This window comes from Nuphar pumila, chromosome 12 (genome assembly GCF_984573655.1).
Source record: "Nuphar pumila chromosome 12, dmNupPumi1.hap1.1, whole genome shotgun sequence".
In the NCBI taxonomy this organism is placed as follows: Eukaryota; Viridiplantae; Streptophyta; class Magnoliopsida; order Nymphaeales; family Nymphaeaceae; genus Nuphar; species Nuphar pumila.
Genome location: NC_143260.1, coordinates 1,680,494 through 1,701,449, shown reverse-complemented (window position 1 = coordinate 1,701,449; position 20,956 = coordinate 1,680,494). Strand labels below are relative to the sequence as shown.

Below are 20,956 nucleotides of genomic sequence, written 5' to 3'. Positions count from 1 at the left end.
AGCGGGACCAAAACACATGGTGCTTTCACCTCAAGGCATCCCATCGAAGGCAAATCAATTGCATACATTTAGTAAAACTCAACTCATACAAGCTTGTTAAGTAGCGGGACCAAAATACAAGGTTGTTTCACCACCTCAAGGCTTCCCCATAAATCGCATGCATACTGTTACTGTGTGCTGTGAAAAATGGATCTGATATTGGCCCACATAAATGCCTTGTTTTCCGAACCTAATTCAAGAAGGGAACCATCCATCAGCTGCCCTTTCTCAAACTAGCAGAGGCCGATGAGAGTGCCATTTTAGTTGTTTTTTAAATCATTGCAAGAAAGATTTGGCATTGTTTGTCAAGCAGTTTCACCCAAACTGCCCTTTACTAAACGACCTGAAACAGATCATAAATTATTTTAATTTCCAAGGACAACCAAGTGGAGGACCGAGAGCAGATCAGGTGATCTGCCAAATCACTTCAAAGAAAGTGATTTGGCATCCTCACCGTACACAAATTGCATAAAGACCATGGGGTCCTGGTGGGATGACACAATGGATGGTGAAGATATCAAATCACTTTCTTGACGGATCAACTGATATGCTCTCCTTCCTACCGATTTTGTTGTTGGGGACACCATATAAGTTGTTGGTGAAGTTGTTCACATCAAGAATGAAAACTGAGCTCTCCAAGTTGTTGGGTAATGAGATTGTCGATTATGAGGATACCTCATCCTCATATCAAGGATTTAATGCTGATTGCTGATAAATAAAATCTTTCTTATTACTTTGAAAAATAAATATTTTAGATATATTTTACATCATACATACAACACTTAAACAATGCATACTTTCTGTAGACAATCCAATTTCAACTTGGCTTGTTTATGCACATAGAAAAGTGGCAGCTGCCTCAGCTATACCACCTCTAGGGCAAAGGCAAAAGAGATTAATTTTTCCCAAAATGCATAAAAGAAAATGAGTGCGGATCAGGTCTGAGGCATTTATTGACAATAATATGTGAGGGGTTCATTTGTATACCCTAGATGTTGTTCATCTAGAGCATCAATGGCTTTTAAAAAAAATAAAATTTAAGACCTATCTAAAATGTAAACAGTATAGTCATGGACCTCGAGGTGTTTGCCAGAATGCTTAGCATGTTAATTAGTACATTTAGCCACTTGTATTTATAATTTATGTTTCAAAGACATGCTTGTTTCTAAGATCATATAGATTGACCTTTGTTTACTCAAAAAGATCATTAAAGTACCCTAATTATTGTTTTATTTAACAAAAAAGCATAAAACTTCATACATGAGTTGTTTTATGGGGACCATGACAAAATTGTCATTTTATATATTAGGTAGGTATTTGAAATCGATAAAAAATAAAAAAGGTACTTCAATGCAGTAATCCAAACGTTAGGTGGTCTTTGTACAGAGCAGATAAGTTAGACAGTTTGTTGTAAATGATTCTTTTATTAATAATTAAACATGTCTTGTAATGATTTTTTGATGCATAAGTAGGACTTGTTGGGCTTGGCTCAAAACTATCAGTTTCTTACACATTTTCTTACATTTACCTAAATTAGTGGGTGATTAATCTTACCTACAAGTTTAGTCTCATACCTAAAGATTGTTAAAACCCCTATTAACCTTGTATAGAAGGGTGTTTACCTTAACATTGAAGACTTATCAATTTGAACTTTTAATTTTGAATTTTGGATTTTGGATCTTGAATCTTGAACCTTTGACTTTGAATCTTGGATCTTGAATATTATACTTTAGACTTAGATTTAGATTTCAGTTTTGGTTTTAGTTTGCCTTTTTTTAGTACTTGCGGTGGATTTAATCCTCAAGTCTAAATTTAACCTTTGACTGACCCATTAACGAATTTTGACTAAGTTTTAAATCACATTGAATCATTTTTAGACCTTGACTAAAACCTCCCCAACCACATTACATGAAGCATTAATGGTCAAATGATCCATTAGCCGCCCAAGTCCATAGATCATTGACCTTGACTCATGTTCTAGATAATCTTGACTTTAAGAGGGTTATTTTGGATTAGGGTTATAACCTTTTCATCCTTTGACTGCGCTCCTCCTTGGGCTAGTCGTTTGGGCCATCACGGTTGAATCCCTTGAATTCCTATTAAGTGTCTTTATTGGGGCTGATGAGTTGGGGCCTATATAAACCTAACCCACTCCCATTCTCGCAATCCCACAACTCTCTCTCTCTCTCTCTCTTCCTAGTGCTTTTAACCTTTGACTTAGTCAAGGCTTTCCTTAAGCCAAGCTTATGGTTTATCCCTATCTAAGCTAAGCCTAGGGTCCATGCCTAAGCTAAACTTAGGTTTTAACTTATAGTTGAACCTAGATCAATTTAACCTACTCAAGAGGCTTTTCAAGGTGGTTTGTATCGATATTATCGGTCTTACCCCTTGCAAAGCGTGAGCCGATCTTCGTGAGAAGATGAAAGTTCAGTTGTATCTTGAGAGTATAGTTACATGAATACACATTGCACCAAGAAGACCTTGACTCTAAGTGGGCCAACTATCACTTAGATAGCTTATATAAAGCATGACTTTAAGGGCATCTGGTTGAAGCTCAATTTGCCTTATTCATTGAGTGAAATATAGTTTTCAAGAGAACTTTGGGGTTAAGTGATTCTTTTCAAAGTGTGCTTTAAGGGTGTCAATTGGTTGTGTTTGAATTGAACCTGACGCATACCAAACTCTATAGGGTTTGGTGATAAATAATAAGACCCAATTAGAATTTGGGTTAGACTTTAAGGGTTCGATTAATATATGGAGTCGGGTATGATTTATGAAATTTCATACCAAACTCAAGCCGGACACCAATTTTCGATTAAGATCCACAAATTTTCATTTTAAAAATGATAAAAATTATTATTTTACCGGGTATGATCAGTGTCTGGTTCACGTAATCCTTATATGATCCGGGGTTTGGCTTCTCTTATAGTGGGTTCGAGTAGACCTTCATCTCAAATTAGGATTGGGTCTTGTTCCATCTGAATCCGAAGCAAAGCCTGACTCATTGATGCCCCTAATAATTTCCTGTCAGAACGCATTTTTCTATAAATAGCAAAACATGTAGATGAAGCGATAATCGAGTATTTAAAAAATGAGTTTATTACAAATGCAACCTCATAAAACAAATGTGTTTAACAGGCTTTATTTAATGTGAAACGATCCTTCAAATCATGCCTTTTCAATGAAAAAACATGTTTACTTGAGTGGAGGAAAATCAGTGCATTCACAACTGTTATTTTTTGCATTTCTGGAAAAACCTGTACATGGGTCTAATTCTGGCATTCAAAAGCCAATCCTCACTAAAAACATGTAAATCACATCCATAGGATCAATTAAAAAAAAAAAAAAAAAATTAGAAAAAAGAAAGTTGCTAAGTCGTTTGTAAATAAAAACCATTATAACAACTTTTAACCTTTAAATAATATCTGAATGTTTGAAGGGTGAAGTTTTTTAAGAATAACAAGGAAAAGAGAGCCAAGAAACAACCATAAAAAGCCAAGCACACATGAAATTTCAAATTTCAGCTAACCTGTCTTATTTACTTAAAAGTAAATTAAGGCAAATTTATAAAAAATATTCATTGTATAATGAATCATTTCCTAAAGATTTTAAAACAGTGATGATTGATGGCTCGGCAAAAGCCGGGCGACTCCCTGGGGGCAAGGGATGTGCCACAGGCAGGAAGACAACTGTAAGTACAGTGTGATTAGGTTTCTGATCCTAAGGGTGGTTTCTTTGTCCTCCATGAAAAAACAAACAAACAAACATTACACTTCTTAATGGCTAATAGAAATCAGATCCAGGATAGAGGTTTTACAAATTTTGGCTGTTCCATATCCGATTCTCTATGTATTTAGCTGTTCAGATCCAATCGGTTTGCATTCCTAGTAGTTAAATCTAAGCATAAGTATGGTAGAAAAATATAATTGTGGAATGTGATAGATGGATTGGTATTATTGAACAACACTATCGGATCCCTTATTCCAATCACTCATCGTGGGGCTGTCAATGGGTGTTAAGCCTCATGTCATCGATGCCATTAGGGTATGGACCCACAGAAATAGATTCAATATGCTAATCGGACGGGGCTCACAATATCCAAGTAATAGATGGACCTGGGCCTGGTTTGGAAGCTTATAAACCAGATTTAGTCTAATCTATCTGATTATTAAAATGGACGAGGTTTCACCTGGATGAGATCTGGTTTTGCTTAAACCAGGTCTGGTTAGGCCCAGACCCAGACCCAGACCCAGACCCGTATTCTATTGAGCACTATTTGACAGCCCTATTTCTATTGAGCACTCCCATGTTCATCTCTCTCTCTCTCTCTCTGGCCTCTCTGTTTCGCCGGAAAAGTTTCCGGACCAATTTCCCGATTTGAAGCATACCCTGCACTCCTTTCTTGAACTACAAATTTTCTTCCCGTATTCAGTAATTGTCAAAATTCTATCATTCTCTCCTGTACAACCATTCCCCAATTCGAGTCATTCTTTTTCAAGAACTAATTTGCTCCCATCTTCAACAGCTTTGCCTCAGGCTTCAATTACGTTCGTTTTCTTCTATCAAACATTGCCTTAGTCGAATCATGCCCAGCTATACTGTCTTGAACCACCATTTTGCTACCCTTTTTCAGTAGGCGTCATATTCTATTCTTCTCTTCTGCAGAACCACTCCCCATTCTTCTTAAACTACCATTTGCTCCCCATCTTCAATAGGCTTAAAAAAAGGTCATTTTTCTTCTATCAAACCATCGCCCTGTGCGTATCATACCGAGCATTCCTATATTGAACTGCCATTTTGCTCCCCATCTTCAGTAGGCTCCAAATTCGACCATTTTCTTCTTTAAAAGAGGAAAATCGCGAGACCCATAATTCTGAATTGCGAAATGCCATTGCTATCGACAGTAAAATCCAAGTTATCGAGCTTTCGATCGGCTGCTCTTTCGAATGGTTCGGCCTTCAATCAATCCCGTCTCATCTCTAGCCTCAAGGTTGTTTGGCGGAAGGATTCCTATCTAGACGAGGCCATCGAGAACGATAAAAGGTGGCGCCTCTGCACCAGAGTCGTCAAGGAAGTGCTCAACGAGCCCGGCCAGGTAATCCCTTTGAGGTACTTGGAGAAGAGAAGAGAAAGGTTGCGCCTCCCCGTTAAAGTGAAGACCTTCCTCGATCGCTACCCTAGACTATTTGAGATTTATCCCGACCGAATAAAACCCAAGTCTGAACTCGTTCCCTTTCTCAGGGTCGGCGATCGGCTTCGCCGGTTTCTCGATGAGGAGAAGAGGATCAGATCCGAGAACGAACCGCTCGTAGTTGCAAAGTTGAGCAAATTGCTCATGATGTCGAAGCACAAAGTGGTTAGCGCCGATAAACTGGTTCATGTCAAGAGGGAATTCGGGTTCCCAGACGATTTCTTGTGCAATTTGGTGCCTAAATATCAGGAATTATTCAGATTGGTAGGCTCTCCGGGAGAAGGTAAATCCTTCCTGGAGTTGGTTTCTTGGAGGCCTGAGTTTGCCAAGTCTGTGATTGAATTGAGGGCAGAGGAGGAATCCCGGCTCACCGGCATTCGAATGCGCCCGGCTTTCAGTGTGCGCCTTCCACCAGGGTTTTTTCTTAAGAAGGAGATGAGGGAATGGGTCAGGGATTGGATGGAGCTCCCTTACATATCCCCTTACTTTGATGCAACTCATTTGGATCAGGCTTCACCTGAGATGGAGAAGAGGACAGTTGGTGTGTTCCACGAGCTTCTATCTCTTTCTCTGCTTCGAAGAACTCCGGTTCCGATCTTGGGCAAGTTCAGTGAAGAGTACAGATTTTCGAACGCGTTCCCCAGTATCTTTTCCAGGCACTCTGGGATTTTTTACATGTCGCTTAAGGAGGGTATCAAGACTGCTGTGCTGAGGGAGGCATACCGAAAGAGTGAATTGATCGACAAGGATCCTTTGCATGAGATAAAAGATAAGTTTGTCGAAATGTTGGATGAAGGGCACCGCGAGCGGATGGAACTTGAAAGATTGAGGAGAGAAGCGGTTCAGCGGGAACTGGAGCAGGCGGCCATTAGAAATGCCAATGACCACGATTGGGATGACGAATACGCTGAGTATGATTGTAAAGAAGGTCAATGAATTGATCTATTTCTACAATTTAAAGTGTTCTGAAAAAGAAACATTGGAGAACCCTGTTGATATCCCTTGAAAGAACCTTTGTTGCTGGTTCAGGTATGAGTCTTCGGTGATGAAAAATTGTTGATATTTTGCTGAAACACTTGGTTGATCTGGTGCAGACTATTGATGAGAACATGATGCTAAAACATTATATTGCAGATGAAGCTGATAGCATTAGTCGATGATAGTGAATGGAAATTTTGTCCCGTGTTTTGTAGAACTAGTCTTGAAGAAAACTTGAAATAGTTGGTTGTCTACAGTGACACTGATCACCATAACAGAGAGTTGTTGCAAGATGTTAACGTGAATGCTTGTTAAGGTAATACTCATACCATGTAAGGCTTGTTTATGTGAAAAAACAAATGTGAGAATGGTATCAGTGGAAGAACTGCTTGACATGGTGTTGAATTTGCCGCTTATGTTGATATCAAAACAAGTATTTCCACTCGTTATGGAGAATTTGATGGGTGATTTGGGATTAAATGTTAAGAATCAAGTGCAAGAATGGAAATAAAGTGCTAAGGTCCGAAAACATTTGGAAAGTCTTAGAGTGGACACGGATTGGTGATTTGAAACTCGAAAATGGGATTCAAGAGCAAGAATGAAACTCCTTAATTAACCAAATGTACTCGATTCTGCGAGAAAGACAAAGTTAGCAGATCAAACATTATGGTGGACAATCTCTTGACAAGTGCTGTTTAATTAACCAAACATACTCGATTCTGCGAGAAAGACAAAGTTAGCAGATCAAACATTACAGCGGACAGTCCCTTGAAAAGTGTCCAGATCAGATTTATGGTGAGCAATCTCTTGACAAGTGTTAGATGATGATCCCATCAGGTATGGCCGCCTAATCATTTTTTTAGAAAAAACACAACCAAAAACACAACAAAAAGCTGTTGTATGATGTAGCAATGTAGCAGGTCGATGGCTTTAAGATTAGTGCAATTGGTTGGAAATATCTACCTCTGGTTTGTTGTGCATGATTCAAGATCAATGACACTGCTGCAGATGCATGTCTATTCACTCTATATTTGATGCTTGCAATTGGGTGCTTATTTCTGCCTGTAGATTAATGCCTAATAGTTTTTTCGATATTATTGAAGTTTTATGCTTTTTATATTCAGTCTCTTTTAATGGTTTTTATGCCCTTTTCGTTTCAAATTTTCTGAGTTCATGTTCCCAAAAGAGAGAAATGATTGGTGGGTCTGCACTTTGTGAGTTTTGGTATTCTAATCCTATATTTCTTAAGGGTGTAATCCATGTTTTTTTTTTGTTGATAAGCCAGCTGGAAGAAAAAAGTTTAGTTTTTATGTTATATTTGATTGAAGGTGAAAACCTATCTTCATTAATAAAATAGTGTCTTCTTCTGTTGGCAACTTTTTCTTTCTCTTCTTTTTTAGGTGGTCAGAAAGCACAAGAATTGGATGAGTATATTCTCCATATTGTGGAGAGAAGATACCAAGCTATTAGCTCTCACAATTTTTGAATGGTGGGATGAGGCATTTCTTTGGTGGCTGCTAGGATGTAAAATCCCATAGACATTTTCAACATTTTGATTATTGCATTTACTCGCCTGCTTTTATAATTTATGTTTCAAAGACATGTTTGCTCCTAAAACCATTCAATTGACCTTTGTTTAGTTATATAAAGTGATGAGAATAACCTCATTATTGATTTGTTTAAAAAATCACTATAAGATGGCACATGAAGAGTTGTTCTATGAGAAAGGAAAAAAATGTCATGCATTCAGATAAAGCAGGCGGTTGATTGTGCAAATTACTCTTTTTTCTAATCACTCGCTTCTCAGCCTCAACTTCCTACACAGGTAACTATGGTCAGATATGCCACCAAGAAATTGAAGAGTACGAAGTTCATGCTAAGGTCTTTAAAGCTACAAATTGAAAAGAGGCATAATAAGGACTGGTAAAAGAGCCGAAAGAACCTAACATGAGGTGTTCAAGTCTGGTTCATTTTTGTGGTGAGTCGAGCTGAGCTTGAGCTTTGCTTTATTTACACAAAAATACATTGTTTGAAAGTTGAAAGTATAGACTGTTAACTCTAAACCTATTTAGCCAAACTCAAGTTGGCCCAGAGTTACCGGAAGCTTCTTAGATAGATGGGAAGCTCGCTTCCCGGAAACTTGTTTTGAAAGCACAATACTCCATGCTTCCGAAACTTGATGAGAACCTCGATTCCCCAGGCTTCTCCTATGCTTTCCACATGCTTCATTTTTTCTTCTTATATATGTTCTTTTACTCAACTTTTCATAATTTTTATGTGTTTTCTCTCACTCTTCTCACTCACTGTCATGTGTTTTCTCTAAATTGGTAGTCATCGTTTTTAGATTTTGTTAAAATTTTAATTCTTACACTAAAAAAAATCATGAAATTTAATATTAGTCACTTTTATTTTAGTTTTTATTTGTGTTTCATTTTGATTCTCATTCAATTCTTACATTTCTTTTTTTATATTCCTCGCTTCCCGCTTCCTATACATTTTTAAATACATCACTTCTCGCTTCTGCTTCCCATATTGTTTCCTGCTTTCGCTTCCTAGTCTGGCAACCTTGAATTGGCCTGTTTACAGAAAAAAATGCATCGTTTCAAAGCTGAAAGTAATTAGAGTGTGAACTCTAAACCTATTACTTGCAAGCCAAACACTTGACTATTTATTTTATACTACCATCTGTGATATAAATTATATACTCCAATATATTTACTACTACTCAACTAGCCTAACCGAATTGAACATCTGTTGTTCATGTTCGACTTGCTGAGCCTGTTTGATGGCTTTGGACAAGCTCTTTATAAGCCTGAGCATGAGCTGAAGTACGAGCGATCCGTCTTGTTTCCCAGCCCTAGCCATAATCTTATCAAATTACATGTAATTTGTTCATAGTAGAGTTAGTTTACCTGATTAATCCAAGTCTGTTTTAACCACCTTGATCTGATTTTGCTAAGCTAGGTGTATTTGGACTGGTGTTAGAATCCAATATTTGGGTTGACCCAAATATTAATCAGGTTAGGTTTGAGGGTGGAAGTTTTATCAGATATCTGACACAACCCAACGGCACAACGGTACCTAGGTATTTTTTATGTGCATTTTGGAGTAATTTTCATATTTTGATTTTTTTTTAATATATTGGTTGGGTTCAGGATCTCATTTTCTCGACTGGGCATGTCCCAAACAGGAACTGGAACCAGAACCTGAACCTGAACCTGAACCTGAACCTGAACCTGAACCTGACTGCATGTTACCTGGTCAGATTTTAGTTACTCCAAAACGGTCACAAACTTACAATGACATGTCGAACATATGAATGCATTTTTAGTTTTTATATTTTATTTTTTTGTTATGTTTTGTGTTTCTTCTTAATCAGTTGGAGACTGACTGGGCCTTAGTTTTTATTTATATCATGAATTTCTTGTGATATTTACAATATTTCTTTTTTTCTCTATCTTTTATTGCGAAAATGTTAACAAAATAAAGACATAATAACAATAATTGTTTTATGAGAGGACCTTGATTAAGAATTTAAATAATAAATACAAAAGAAAAATCAGAAAAACTATCTACATTTTTAAAATGACCTGGTTTAATTGCATTTCGTTTGAAAAATATGTGGTATTTAACACTGGTATCCGTGGTTGCTACTAATGGTAATTAATAAAGCACTACGAGGATTTTTTTTTTAAAAACTGAGAAAATACTGTGCTTTTATTTATAATGAATAACTCGTTTTGATAGCGCCGATTTTTAAAAAGTCACCGATTTTTAAAAAGTCATCTAGTCACAAACTCGTTCATGACCAGTTCACGTAGTTGGCGAGCTGAGCGGGAGCTCGTATAGGTAATATATATAATTTTTATGTTTATATATATTTTAAGTGCAATATATAAAAAGAATAATGCATAAAATATATATATATATATATATATATATAAAGAATGATGAATGAAAAATATATTAAGTATAATATATAAAAAATACATATTTAAACGTAACGTATAAACATATATAGGGCTGGACAATGGGCTGGCTGGGCCAGCCCCATCCCTAGTTGAATTGGTAGTCATACTAACATCCAAAGGTCATCCTTCAAGGACCAAAGGGATAAGACACGGGTTAGATCATGTTACATTTGGATCCAAATCCAAAGCAGGGATAATAGATTTGAATCCGAGTTTTGGATTGAATTGGATTTAATGAGGTAGGGTTGAAGTTGGATCAGAACTATACGTACGTGATAATACTGGAGTCAATAAAAAGGATTAAAATAATCTCTTTACATGTAAAAAGAAAAACTCAGATTGGATTTTGAACCAAATATAAATGAGGTCCAACCTAAAATACTGGTCTAAATCTTATCATGATCTGATAATAACCGGATTATACACATATCAATCAGAACTGAATTCACATTCAGTCCTTAATTTAAGAATCTAAATCCGGAAATAACATGACATGTTCAGATTAAATACTTACAATATCCGATCCGTTTGCACCGCTAGTCTTTTCTTAAACCTAAAGAGAAGAGGAGGAGAAAAAAAATTCTCAAAGCATTACCATGGCTTGCACGTCCTGTTTCTAACGTTAAATTGGTTAGCTGCGTCTGCTAAGTCGGAACATGATTAAGTGAATCGTACGACCAATTTATTTCATCTTTACCGTCGATATTTACGTATCTGACGGTTCCGATCAGATCATTAATCAGGGAGCACCTTTAACCGACGGTCAGGATGACGGTGGGCCACATATAAAAGGTATCCCTTCGCTTTGTCGTGTTTGATTGTCAAAGTCGACGCGTTCTTCCTTCGCTTTTTTCGTTTTTAATTTCTCCTTTTTTTCGTAATATTAAAAGTAGGGGAATTCTGCTCCATTTTCGCTATAATCTGAGGTACGCGAGTGAAATCTTTAGAGTTTTCCTGTAATTTCTTGTTTTTCTGGATCTTTACATTGATGTGTTCATATAATTCTATCTGGATTTCTAGGGTTAGGGTTAGTGTATATTCCTGTAATTTGTAGGGTTTGGAGCAGAATTTCCTAATGTTTCATTTTTCTTAGCTGTTTTGCGTTTTTGGTTTATTGTTTGGATACCTTTTTCTTGCTTCTATAGGGTAGCAGATTTCATCTTCTTTCTTCTTTGGGTAAAGTTTCTAGGGTTAGAGAAATTTGATTTCTCCAATTTGTTGGGTCTTTTTAGGGTTTCTTTAGGAGATCAGTTTGTTTTTTCGAATTTTTGGTTTGGGCATTCTTTTTAGGATAATTGGAAATTCGTGTGGTTAAACAAAAGTTCTATGCGAATCGAGCAATAGTTAGGGTTCCTTCTCCTCCCCTTTTTCTATTTCCTTCCTTTTTTTTGATTTTTTAGGGGCAGAGAGGGAGGGTAAGAATTCTTTATCAGCAGCTGAATCGAATTTCCATCCGGTATCTTTGAAGATCTCGTTTGGTGGTGGTGGTGGATTTCCCCTCTAAGATTTAGGTTTCTTTAGGACTTCTGACGGTGGTGTTGCTGAGACAGAAACCTTCTTTTATGGCAATTGAATCCGAGGAAATACAGGATTCATTACAAGTATCTGAAAGTAACCCTTGGGATGAGGAAGTTCCTTCTACCAATTTTGGGTCGTACATTCCTTGTGCAGCATCTAGGATAAAGCTAGAGAAAGACATATGGAAATCGTCTGTGGGGGTTGATCATCCCATTGTTTCTTTAGCTGATGATGTTTCAGCTAAGGGTCGGCGTTATATTACCGACCTCCCCCCGGCATTAGTTTCAGAGATCCTACGTCACTTGGATGCGAAAGAGCTCGGCGCCATCACCTGTGTGTGCAAGCTTTTCTGTAGGCTCGTCTCTGAACATCATAACTGGAAGGAGTTCTACTGTGAGAGATGGGGCTTACCCCCTGCTGGTGCAAGAATTTTGGGCCCTGGGATGCCGGAGCCGGACAACTCGTGGAAAGACCTTTATATCGAGCGCGAAGGTAGGTGCAAGGCGCTCCTCGGTCGATACAGTGTGGATGTGCTATACGGTCACACAGAAGCGGTTCGTTCCGTATTTGTTTTGACATCGGCAAAGCTTGTTTTCAGTGGTGGATATGATTCTGTGATTCGCATGTGGAACATGGAAGAGGGTTTGTTGATTGCTTCCTCTCAGCCATTAGGTTGCACCGTCCGAGCTGTGGTAGCAGATACTGAGCTTTTGGTGGCAGCCGGTACCGATGCATTCCTCCAGTGTTGGAGAGCTGTTGAAGGAGTGCCACATTTGTTTGACATCTCCGGGACTGCAAACAAGAATTCTGAGTTCCGCCTCCGGGGGCACGGAGGACCAGTGTCTTGTCTTGCACTAGATTCTTCCAGAATTTACAGTGGTTCATGGGATATGAGCATCAGAATCTGGGATAGGGCTAGGCTGAAGTGCACTAAGGTATTAAGACAGAGAGACTGGGTATGGGATCTAAGCCCTCGAGGCTCAACGATCGTGAGTGCTGCTGGTAGGGATGCCTATATTTGGGACATTGAAAGTGGGGATATGGTAGGAGCTATTGGCAATGCTCATGTGGGCAATATACATGCTTTGGCTCGAAACCATACTGGTGATCTTCTGTTCACTGGTGGAGAAGATGGTGCTATTCGTATGTTTGAAATTATCTCTCCCAGTGGTGGATGCAATTACTCCGATTCTGTTGTTGATTGCGTTAAGCCTGTCACATCTTGGATTCCTCATACTGGTCCTGTGTATGCTCTTGCTTTCGAGTTTCCTTGGCTTGTTTCGTGCTCCAGTGATGGAAAAATGGCACTGATTGATGTGAGAAAGCTGCTCAGGTCGAGATGGGGTTCGGCTCGAAGGTGCTACTCTACTGCTCCTGGTACATTTGAGGCTCCCCAAAGAATGTTACATGGTTTTGGGTGCAATTTGTTCTCTGTGGCGATTGGCACTGATAGAATCGTGTCCGCGGGCGAGGAAGGAGTTGTCAGGATTTGGGACTTCTCCCAGTCTCTCGAGATCGAAGGGAGGGTTCAGGCTTTGAGAGGCATGCGGTTGGAGAATCGGGCTAGGCGGCGCAGAGCCCAGCTTGCGCTGGGTAGTGGTAAGGGGAATCGAGGGGACCAGTGCTCTGTTGTGGCCAAAAGGAATCAGATGAATGGTGATCGAAGCAATGCCTGGTCTAGGCGTGGGGTTAGCCGCAAGCTAAAGGCTTAGTGCTTGGAACACTGACCTTTTATTTGGTAGTTAGGCTTTGTATTTGGCGTTGATAGTTTCGTGGTTAAGTTTACTTGAAGAATTGTACTTGACATGCAAGTTTGACAAGTTGAAAAAGATGTGCTTTTTTAGTTTAATCAATTCGAAGACGACTTCTTAAACTGGTTGATTGTTGGAGTGGTCTGGATTCTCATTTCTGTTGATGCTATTGGTGCTTCCGCTACATAATTGTGACGATTATTGTTGGTTATTGGTCTCTGATTATGTTGAGATATGTAATTCACCATTTGCAAAAGAGGCCAAGATCTGCAAAGCTGCAGATGTTGAAAGTTGATTTTTTTTATATGACGATAAACCCTTGTTGAGAACCGGGTCACTTAGCGAGAAAGGCACCTGCACACTTGTGGCAAAGGGAACGGGTCCGAGTAGGGTTATATATAATTCAAGAGTGGTGTCTCTTTTGAGGGATGAAGGGATTTTTTTTCGGGGCTTGTGTCCCAAAACTAGAACTCTTCACTAAGTATAAAATGTAGTGAAAAGATATGATTAAACAATAATGAAATTACAAAAATCATAAAGGCATTCACGGTTACAGTGAAACAACATTTTTGATTTGTGAAAGAGAGAAAGAGAGTTTGGACTTCATGGTGATTTTAAGCGTAACTGTGGAGTCTTCGTTCCGTTGCAAATTCAGTCCGGTACAGTGTGCGGTTTCTTATAGTGGTATCAAAACAGGTTCGATAAATCTCTAACGATATCGTTAGAAGTCTCCTGTGCATGCAGGCGCGTTGATGTAGGAAATTGAACGCTGGTAAACGATAGTGACTCATCACCAGAAAAAGAGCACAAATAGAGAAAAATAAAAAATAAAATGAGAGGTCACTCTTCTTTTATTTAGTCAAATCGAAAAACCCAACGTGTTCCCGATTTGCGTAAAAATCATAAAAAAATAGGGTTTGGTCCTTTTCGGGATTTTTGTTTTTTTTTTCAGAAAGAGGAAAGGAAAACCACCACCGGTGGTAATCGGACACCGGTGGTGACCAGGTCTTTTTTGACCCTCTCCCTCTATGCGCCAGACCATTCGATTTTCGGTGGTCACAGTGTCAAAAAAGAAAAAAAAAGAAAAATTTTTGAGAGAAAGAGGGTTTGGCTCCTTTCCTTTCTCTCTTTTCTAAGGGGCTCAAATCAGACGCAAGACAGCCAAAGGGGCATCGACTGAATACGAAAGAAAAAAATTTTATTGCTCACCTTTTGATCAGAGGCTGGATTGGTTGCCAGTATTTTTTTGGGTCGCCGCTGATAAGAGGTGTCGCCGGACAGGCCGCCTGCAGCGGCGTGCGACGATCGCCGATCACTCGGTCTCATGCGGCATCCTGACGTCGGATGATAGCTGGGTGCCGTATGCACTCGCTGAAACGTCGACCGATATCCACCCCCTTTTTTCATATGCAAAGACATAAAAAAACAAAAAAGAAGGGAGAAGAAGGTGTGGGTATCCCCGAACAAACCGGAGGAGGTCGCCAGAAGGTCTCTTGCTGGATAAACCGACGCTGCTCCGACGACAGGTTTTTCCTCTCCTTCAGAACAAAACTAAACAGGGAACCCTAAATTGGGTTTTCCCCTTTCATTTTTATCGTATACCTCTTTTACTTAAAAAAAATCAATTTAGACTCGAAATTTTACGAAAATTCTGATAAAAGGGATTGGAGGTATAACGACTTTTCTAAAATTGGAGAAAAGAGTTTTCTCTTTTCTGTTTAACTCAATTTGTTTTGAAGTCTTTCTGTTTTTCCGTTTTTACTTAAAGAGGGTCCCGACTTTCTGAAAATTACATAAAATTTGTTTATCTTTTCTGATTAACACAAAAATTTTAGAAAGTTTTTTGTTTTATTGAATTTTTGTAGAATAGGGCCTTTAAACTTTTCTGATATTACAAAAAAGTGCCTGAACTTATGATTAACTCAGAAAGTTGCATAAATATGTTTCTATGATTTTTGTTTACACAAAACCTCTTAAATTACTTTTTGAAATTGCAAAAAAGTGGTTCTAAGTTTTAAAAAACTGCTTGCTACTTATCTTTGTCAAAAAATGCTTAAATTTATTAATTTTTGTGAGATTTTTGTATACATAAAAATCATATTGCATGCTAAACTAGTTTAAAAAGATCAAAACTAGTTACATTTACAAATATTACTTGAAAAACCTTTATTAATTCTAATATTTGTTTAAAATTTAGAATATAACAAATCAAATTGTTATGGTTGAGTTATCCAAAATCGAAAAATTAAATGGAACGAATTTTAGGATGTGAAGAAGAAAAATAGAGTATCTATTGACACATGACAAAACCCTATACATATTAAAAAAGTAGAATCTTCACCAACTGATAAATCGACTGAAGAACTGAAGAAAGCTTATAACAAGTTTATTGAAGATGATTAACTTGCTCGAGCAACTCTTCTAACATTTATGCAAGATGATCTCATTCGAGTGTTTGAGGACTTTGATACTGCGAAGAGAATGATGGATGAAGTCAAGAAGAAGTATGATATGACTTCAGAGACCCATATTCAACTTCTTCTGAAACAGTACAATTCTTGTAGGATGAAAGAGTCAGATAACGTGGTCGATTATGTGAATCGAATGTTGGTAATGAATAAAGACTTAGTCATAGTAGAAAATGATATTCTCGAGCGCATGCAAATCTCTACCATATTAAATAGCGTTCTTTCATCATGAAAAATAGTGTTGATTGTCATGGGATTGAACAAAAAAAGCCTTACTCTAATAGAGCTCTCTCTGTAATTAGCTCTTGAGTAAGAGCACATGTCAAAAGACAAAAAAGGAGAAATTATGAATACTCAAGAGTCTTTTCCGGCGACCTCTCACAAGTTTAAGCCTAAAGACACATTCTTCAAGAAATTTAAGAAGAATAAATTCAATAAGAAACATCCAGTACAAAACAAGTACTCAAATGCTGCAATCAGGGAAGCATACTTTTCTTGTGGAAAAGTTGAGCATTTCAAGAATAATTATTCAAATAGAAACAAGAAAGAGAATCCAGGAAAGCAAGTAAATGAAAAACGAGAATTAGTATGCACTGTGTCTGAATTATTGATCGCATATAGTGATCTCTCAGGGTAGTGGATTGATTCAGGGGTGATGTGACATGTGTCTAAAACAAAGAAAGAACTTGTGGAGATGAAGGAGTTGAAGCTTGCATAAGGTGTATATGGAAAATAGCAGTTATAGTGATGTGGTTGAGATAGAGACCTATGAGTTTCAGGTAGAAGTGACCAATCTCCTACTAATAAATATATTTTATGTACCTTCCATGAGAAGAAATCTTTTGGCAGTGAGAGATTTTATTAAAAAGAGCTTCGAAATTCGCTTTTGGAGTAACAAGGTTACTATTGAAAAAGATGAAAAAGTAAAGCTCAGAGGTCGCAATGATGTTGACCATAATCTTTGTTGTCTTAATGTAACTATTTTTACAAGTAATACAATGAATATTTCTTATTATAGTGATTGTGCATTTAATGTTGATGCATATTTAAGTCATTTAAGGTTAGGGTATGTAAATGTCAACAAAATGAAAGAAATAATTCGCATGAGATTATTACCCTCTATTAAAAATATAGAGTTTAAAAATGTGAACCATGCATATCAGAAAAAATGACAAGAAAACCTTTTCTTAAGAAAAGTGGGTCATGTGACTTATTAGTTCTGGTACATAGAGATATTTGTGGACCTTTAACCGTAAAAACACATGAAAGAAAATTATATTTTATCATATTTATAGATGATTACTCTAAGTATAGATACATATACCTAATTTCTAAGAAAACTGAAGCTCTAGAAAAGTTTAAGGCATACAAACATGAAGTTGAAGGATTACTAAGAAAAAAAATCCAGGTTATCAGATCTGATAGAGGAGGTAAATATAACTCTGATGAGTTTAAGACCTTCTGTATTGATAATAATATAACTTCTCATACAACTATGCCTTATACACCAAAAAAAAATTGCGTAGCAGAACGAATGAATAGAACCTTAATAGATATGACAAGATCTATGTTGATACATATAAATCTTCCCAAGAAGTTCTGGGAGAAGCAATTTGCATTGTCATGTATATCCTGAATAAGGTTCCTTCTAAGACTGTAAAACTTACTCTTCATGAATTATGGACTGGTAGAAAGTCATACTTTAGTCATTTACTAAAGTGGGTAGATAGCAAGACTATCAAATGCATCTTCATGAGATAGCTAAAGAGATCAAAAGAATATTGACTATATAATCCTCAAAAAGGATTTATAGAAAGTAGAGAGGTAGAATTCTTGAAAACTCATGAAAGCATTTTTTATCCTTAAGATGATATCTTTCTGGATATCATAAATGATCCCGGGGTACCAAATCAAGAGTTAGAGCATAACGATCCAGTTGTGAATAATGAGCAAAATTCACATCTAGTAACTGGATAGAAAATAGTAAGAACTCTTCCATCCTATTTGAATGATTATTATACATTCTTGAGTGAGGAACTATGCTATTCCATATATTTGGATAAAATTCTTGACAACTTGAGTTTTGAAGATGCAATTACTTCTAATGAGTCTCAACTCTAGAAGAAAGCAATGAAAAATGAGTCGGACTTTATAGAAAAGAATAGAGTTTGGGAACTAGCCACTTTACCTAGTGAATATAAGGTAATTGGTAGTAAGTGGGTTCTCAAGAAAAAACTCAAGTTAGATGGATCTATTGATAGATTTAAGAAAAGATTAGTATCAAAAGGCTATACTCAATGAGAAAAAATTGATTAGGAAGAAACTTACTGATGCAGAGCATCCTGAAGATCCGAGATTTGAAGACGAATTAGATCAAAATCCAATTCCAAAAATCCAATCCAGGAAGCGATTCAAAGCTGATTCAATCGTGCAGGACTATCATGATCCAATTGGATCTCTGCCAACCCAGACCTATTTTGATTATCATGTTTCAATTTCTGAGATATTTTGCATCTTTCTCAGAGATTGCATTTTTAGTTTTTTGATTCCATTTTGGCGTGTGAGGAATCATATTAAACAAGTTTTTTAATTTTAATTTTATTTTTTTTAGAAGCCGGATTCTAAGGATCTGGATAGTTCTGGTACCCTATAAGATTTTTTTGTTGTACTAGAGGGTGTATGGGGGTCCTAAGGTAGTTTTTTTTATTTTTCGCATTTTCGTAACTTATTTGAATCTAGATCGTGATCCATCTTCAAAGGGGGGTTCTAGGTGGTGCCACCTTGGTGTGGTCCATCTTGGACCTCATTCAAATTTTGTTGACCAGTCCAAAGTAAAAAATGGACTGTTGGTGAGTTAATAGTTCTTGGCAAGAATGAGGCCTTGCAGACTCATTTTTTGTGCAAGGCTTGGGAAGGCCTAAGGTCTCTTTATTGTGGCTCTTCCCAAGCAAAAGAGTCTTTAATTAAGAAGGTCGACCAGGGGGAAGGGGGCTTCTTCTCCATTTTGAAAAATCATGTTTCTTGGTGTGGCTGGTGCTTGAGAAAATTGTAGTGAAGATAGTCTCAGTATTTTGATTGTATCTCCCTTGATACTAGTCTAAATTACGTGATCTTTAGTTTGTTGGAAAGCTAAGATTGTTCCATACAAGTTTGATGTTTATCATTTTGAGTGAATTAGTTTGGTTAAGTCTCTAAAATACCTAGTAAGTTTTCTGCTAACGGCATCAAGCCCTTTGGTTGGTGGAAAAGCTCGAGTTTGTGATCTTTGAGAAGATCGACTTGACGTGGCTATGTAAGCATTCTTTTTCATGGTGGTTGAAGTTCCATCTCTACTGTTTGTGGTTCATCTTGTGGCGTCGGTTGCTTCCCAACAACGACCATTATCAACTCCAATCCGGATATCTCCATCGGTTCTTTGTTCTATTACTTTTGTTACTCTTATTCACATTTGTGTTGCGATTGTTCTTGATTTACCATTGCTAGACTGTATTGACTCATTTGAGAATTGCGAATACATGCTTAGAAAAATTTTATGTTGAAGTTGTCTCATTTGACCATAAGTTATTTCAGATTATTGATTTGTGTGAATGATCTCAGATTCTTTCAAAAAGACCAAATCGTTGTTCTGTGATAACAGAGAAGTCTCTGCTAAAATATCCACGTTGGACTCTTTCTAAACGAATTTTCGTGTTCTTTAGCTTCCTGGAAAGCTAATACGATTGTCTACAACTTTGTAGTTGAAACCTCTTTGAGATTCGTCCATTTGAACCTCTGAATTTGTCTGTCAAGGCGTCAGACTGACATAAGTCCATTATTTCATTTCTGTTACAGAATGTTTAAAATAATGTTTGGTATTTTGCCGTTATCTGAAGTTTCCCTGCATGAAGATTCGAATTTTTTGATTATATGAAAAGCTAAGATCGAAACCTACAACTTTTATGTTTAAAACTTTTTTGACTCATTGTCGTTGTGCTCCAAAAACATCAATTTCTGCTGTTATCCAATATTTGAATTTTTATTCCTGCAATAATATTTCTATATCATTTTGGATATTCAAATTTTCATAGAGGATTGTAGAGACATTGAAAAATTAAGATCTTTAGTGTTCTGTAAAGGTATGGATCTGACCTTCATTTTGTCAGTTGTGAGTTTTTCCAAACTCTAACGTTTGAAGGGTCAAAAATCCCTTCAAACAGTCTGCCCATAAAAGTCGATAATTTATGTTGGAATCGTTTAGCAGTCCCGATGTCGAGTCCGTGAATCGAACATTCCTACTCTAAATCTGGTGTTTTTAGATTCGTTGAAAAGTTGTGCGAATCGAACACAACTTTTATTTGGACCGCTTCTGTCGAAACAGAGTACACAGGTTCCGAAAATCTATTTTCCAGAGTTCTGTTCAGACTCTGCATCGTATAAGCTTCCACATGCATTTGGATCCTGGATCGTGGATCGGTGTATACCGAGTCCACCGTAACATTGCATCGTTTTGGTATCAAAGTGAGGGTTGTTGGATTTTTCAATCCAACATGATTCCCAGTATTGTGGGAGGTTAATTTTTTTTTTTTTTAGGATCCATGCGCCATGTTTGGGCGAACATGCTATAAGAGTTATAGTGAGTATAAGCCTGAAAATTAAATATGTGACCTTAAGTATGGAACTCAAAATTTGCGGTATAAAATCAAAGATCTAAGTCATAGGATGAAAGATTTTACCAAAGAGCGAGAGAGAGCATTCGAGCGAAGTCAACACGGTTCACGAGGAATACGTAAGACATATTATTATGACTCTGATGAAGAATTTGAGTGAGAACGGGATAAGAAAGCTCAAAATCTGCAAAGTCAACTTTGCGCTGATCAAATGCGAATTGTAGGGATATAATCGAAGCTTTGTGAACTGAAATTAGAGAAAGAGCTTTGTCACAGATCGGATCTGCTTCAATCCTTGAGGGCATATGGGTGTTCTGACTCCGTTTGTGGGTCTGACCCATATCAGTACACGTATGCGGGTAAAAAGAAGGATCCATTCAGGAGTCTAGTGCTC

The 20,956-nt window shown here is 37.3% G+C and overlaps 1 protein-coding gene and 1 pseudogene across 2 annotated transcripts; both read left to right on the top strand.

Annotated features, from left to right (window-relative positions):
- Positions 1 to 4,924: 4,924 nt before the first annotated feature.
- On the top strand, positions 4,925 to 6,166 carry LOC149819604 (protein WHAT'S THIS FACTOR 1 homolog, chloroplastic-like). Its single transcript, XM_089983438.1, has one exon. It carries the CDS (start codon positions 4,925 to 4,927, stop codon positions 6,164 to 6,166), a length of 1,242 nt encoding a protein of 413 aa, XP_089839564.1.
- A 4,834-nt stretch (positions 6,167 to 11,000) lies between these two features.
- Positions 11,001 to 13,578, top strand: LOC149819603 (F-box/WD-40 repeat-containing protein At5g21040 pseudogene; annotated as a pseudogene). The gene has a single exon (XR_016426508.1). The product of XR_016426508.1 is annotated as an F-box/WD-40 repeat-containing protein At5g21040 pseudogene (transcript).
- Positions 13,579 to 20,956: the final 7,378 nt, after the last annotated feature.

Excerpts from the sequence above, each read along its gene's own strand:
- LOC149819604 (XM_089983438.1), top strand. The coding sequence starts at position 4,925 with ATGCCATTGCTATCGACAGTAAAATCCAAGTTATCGAGCTTTCGATCG.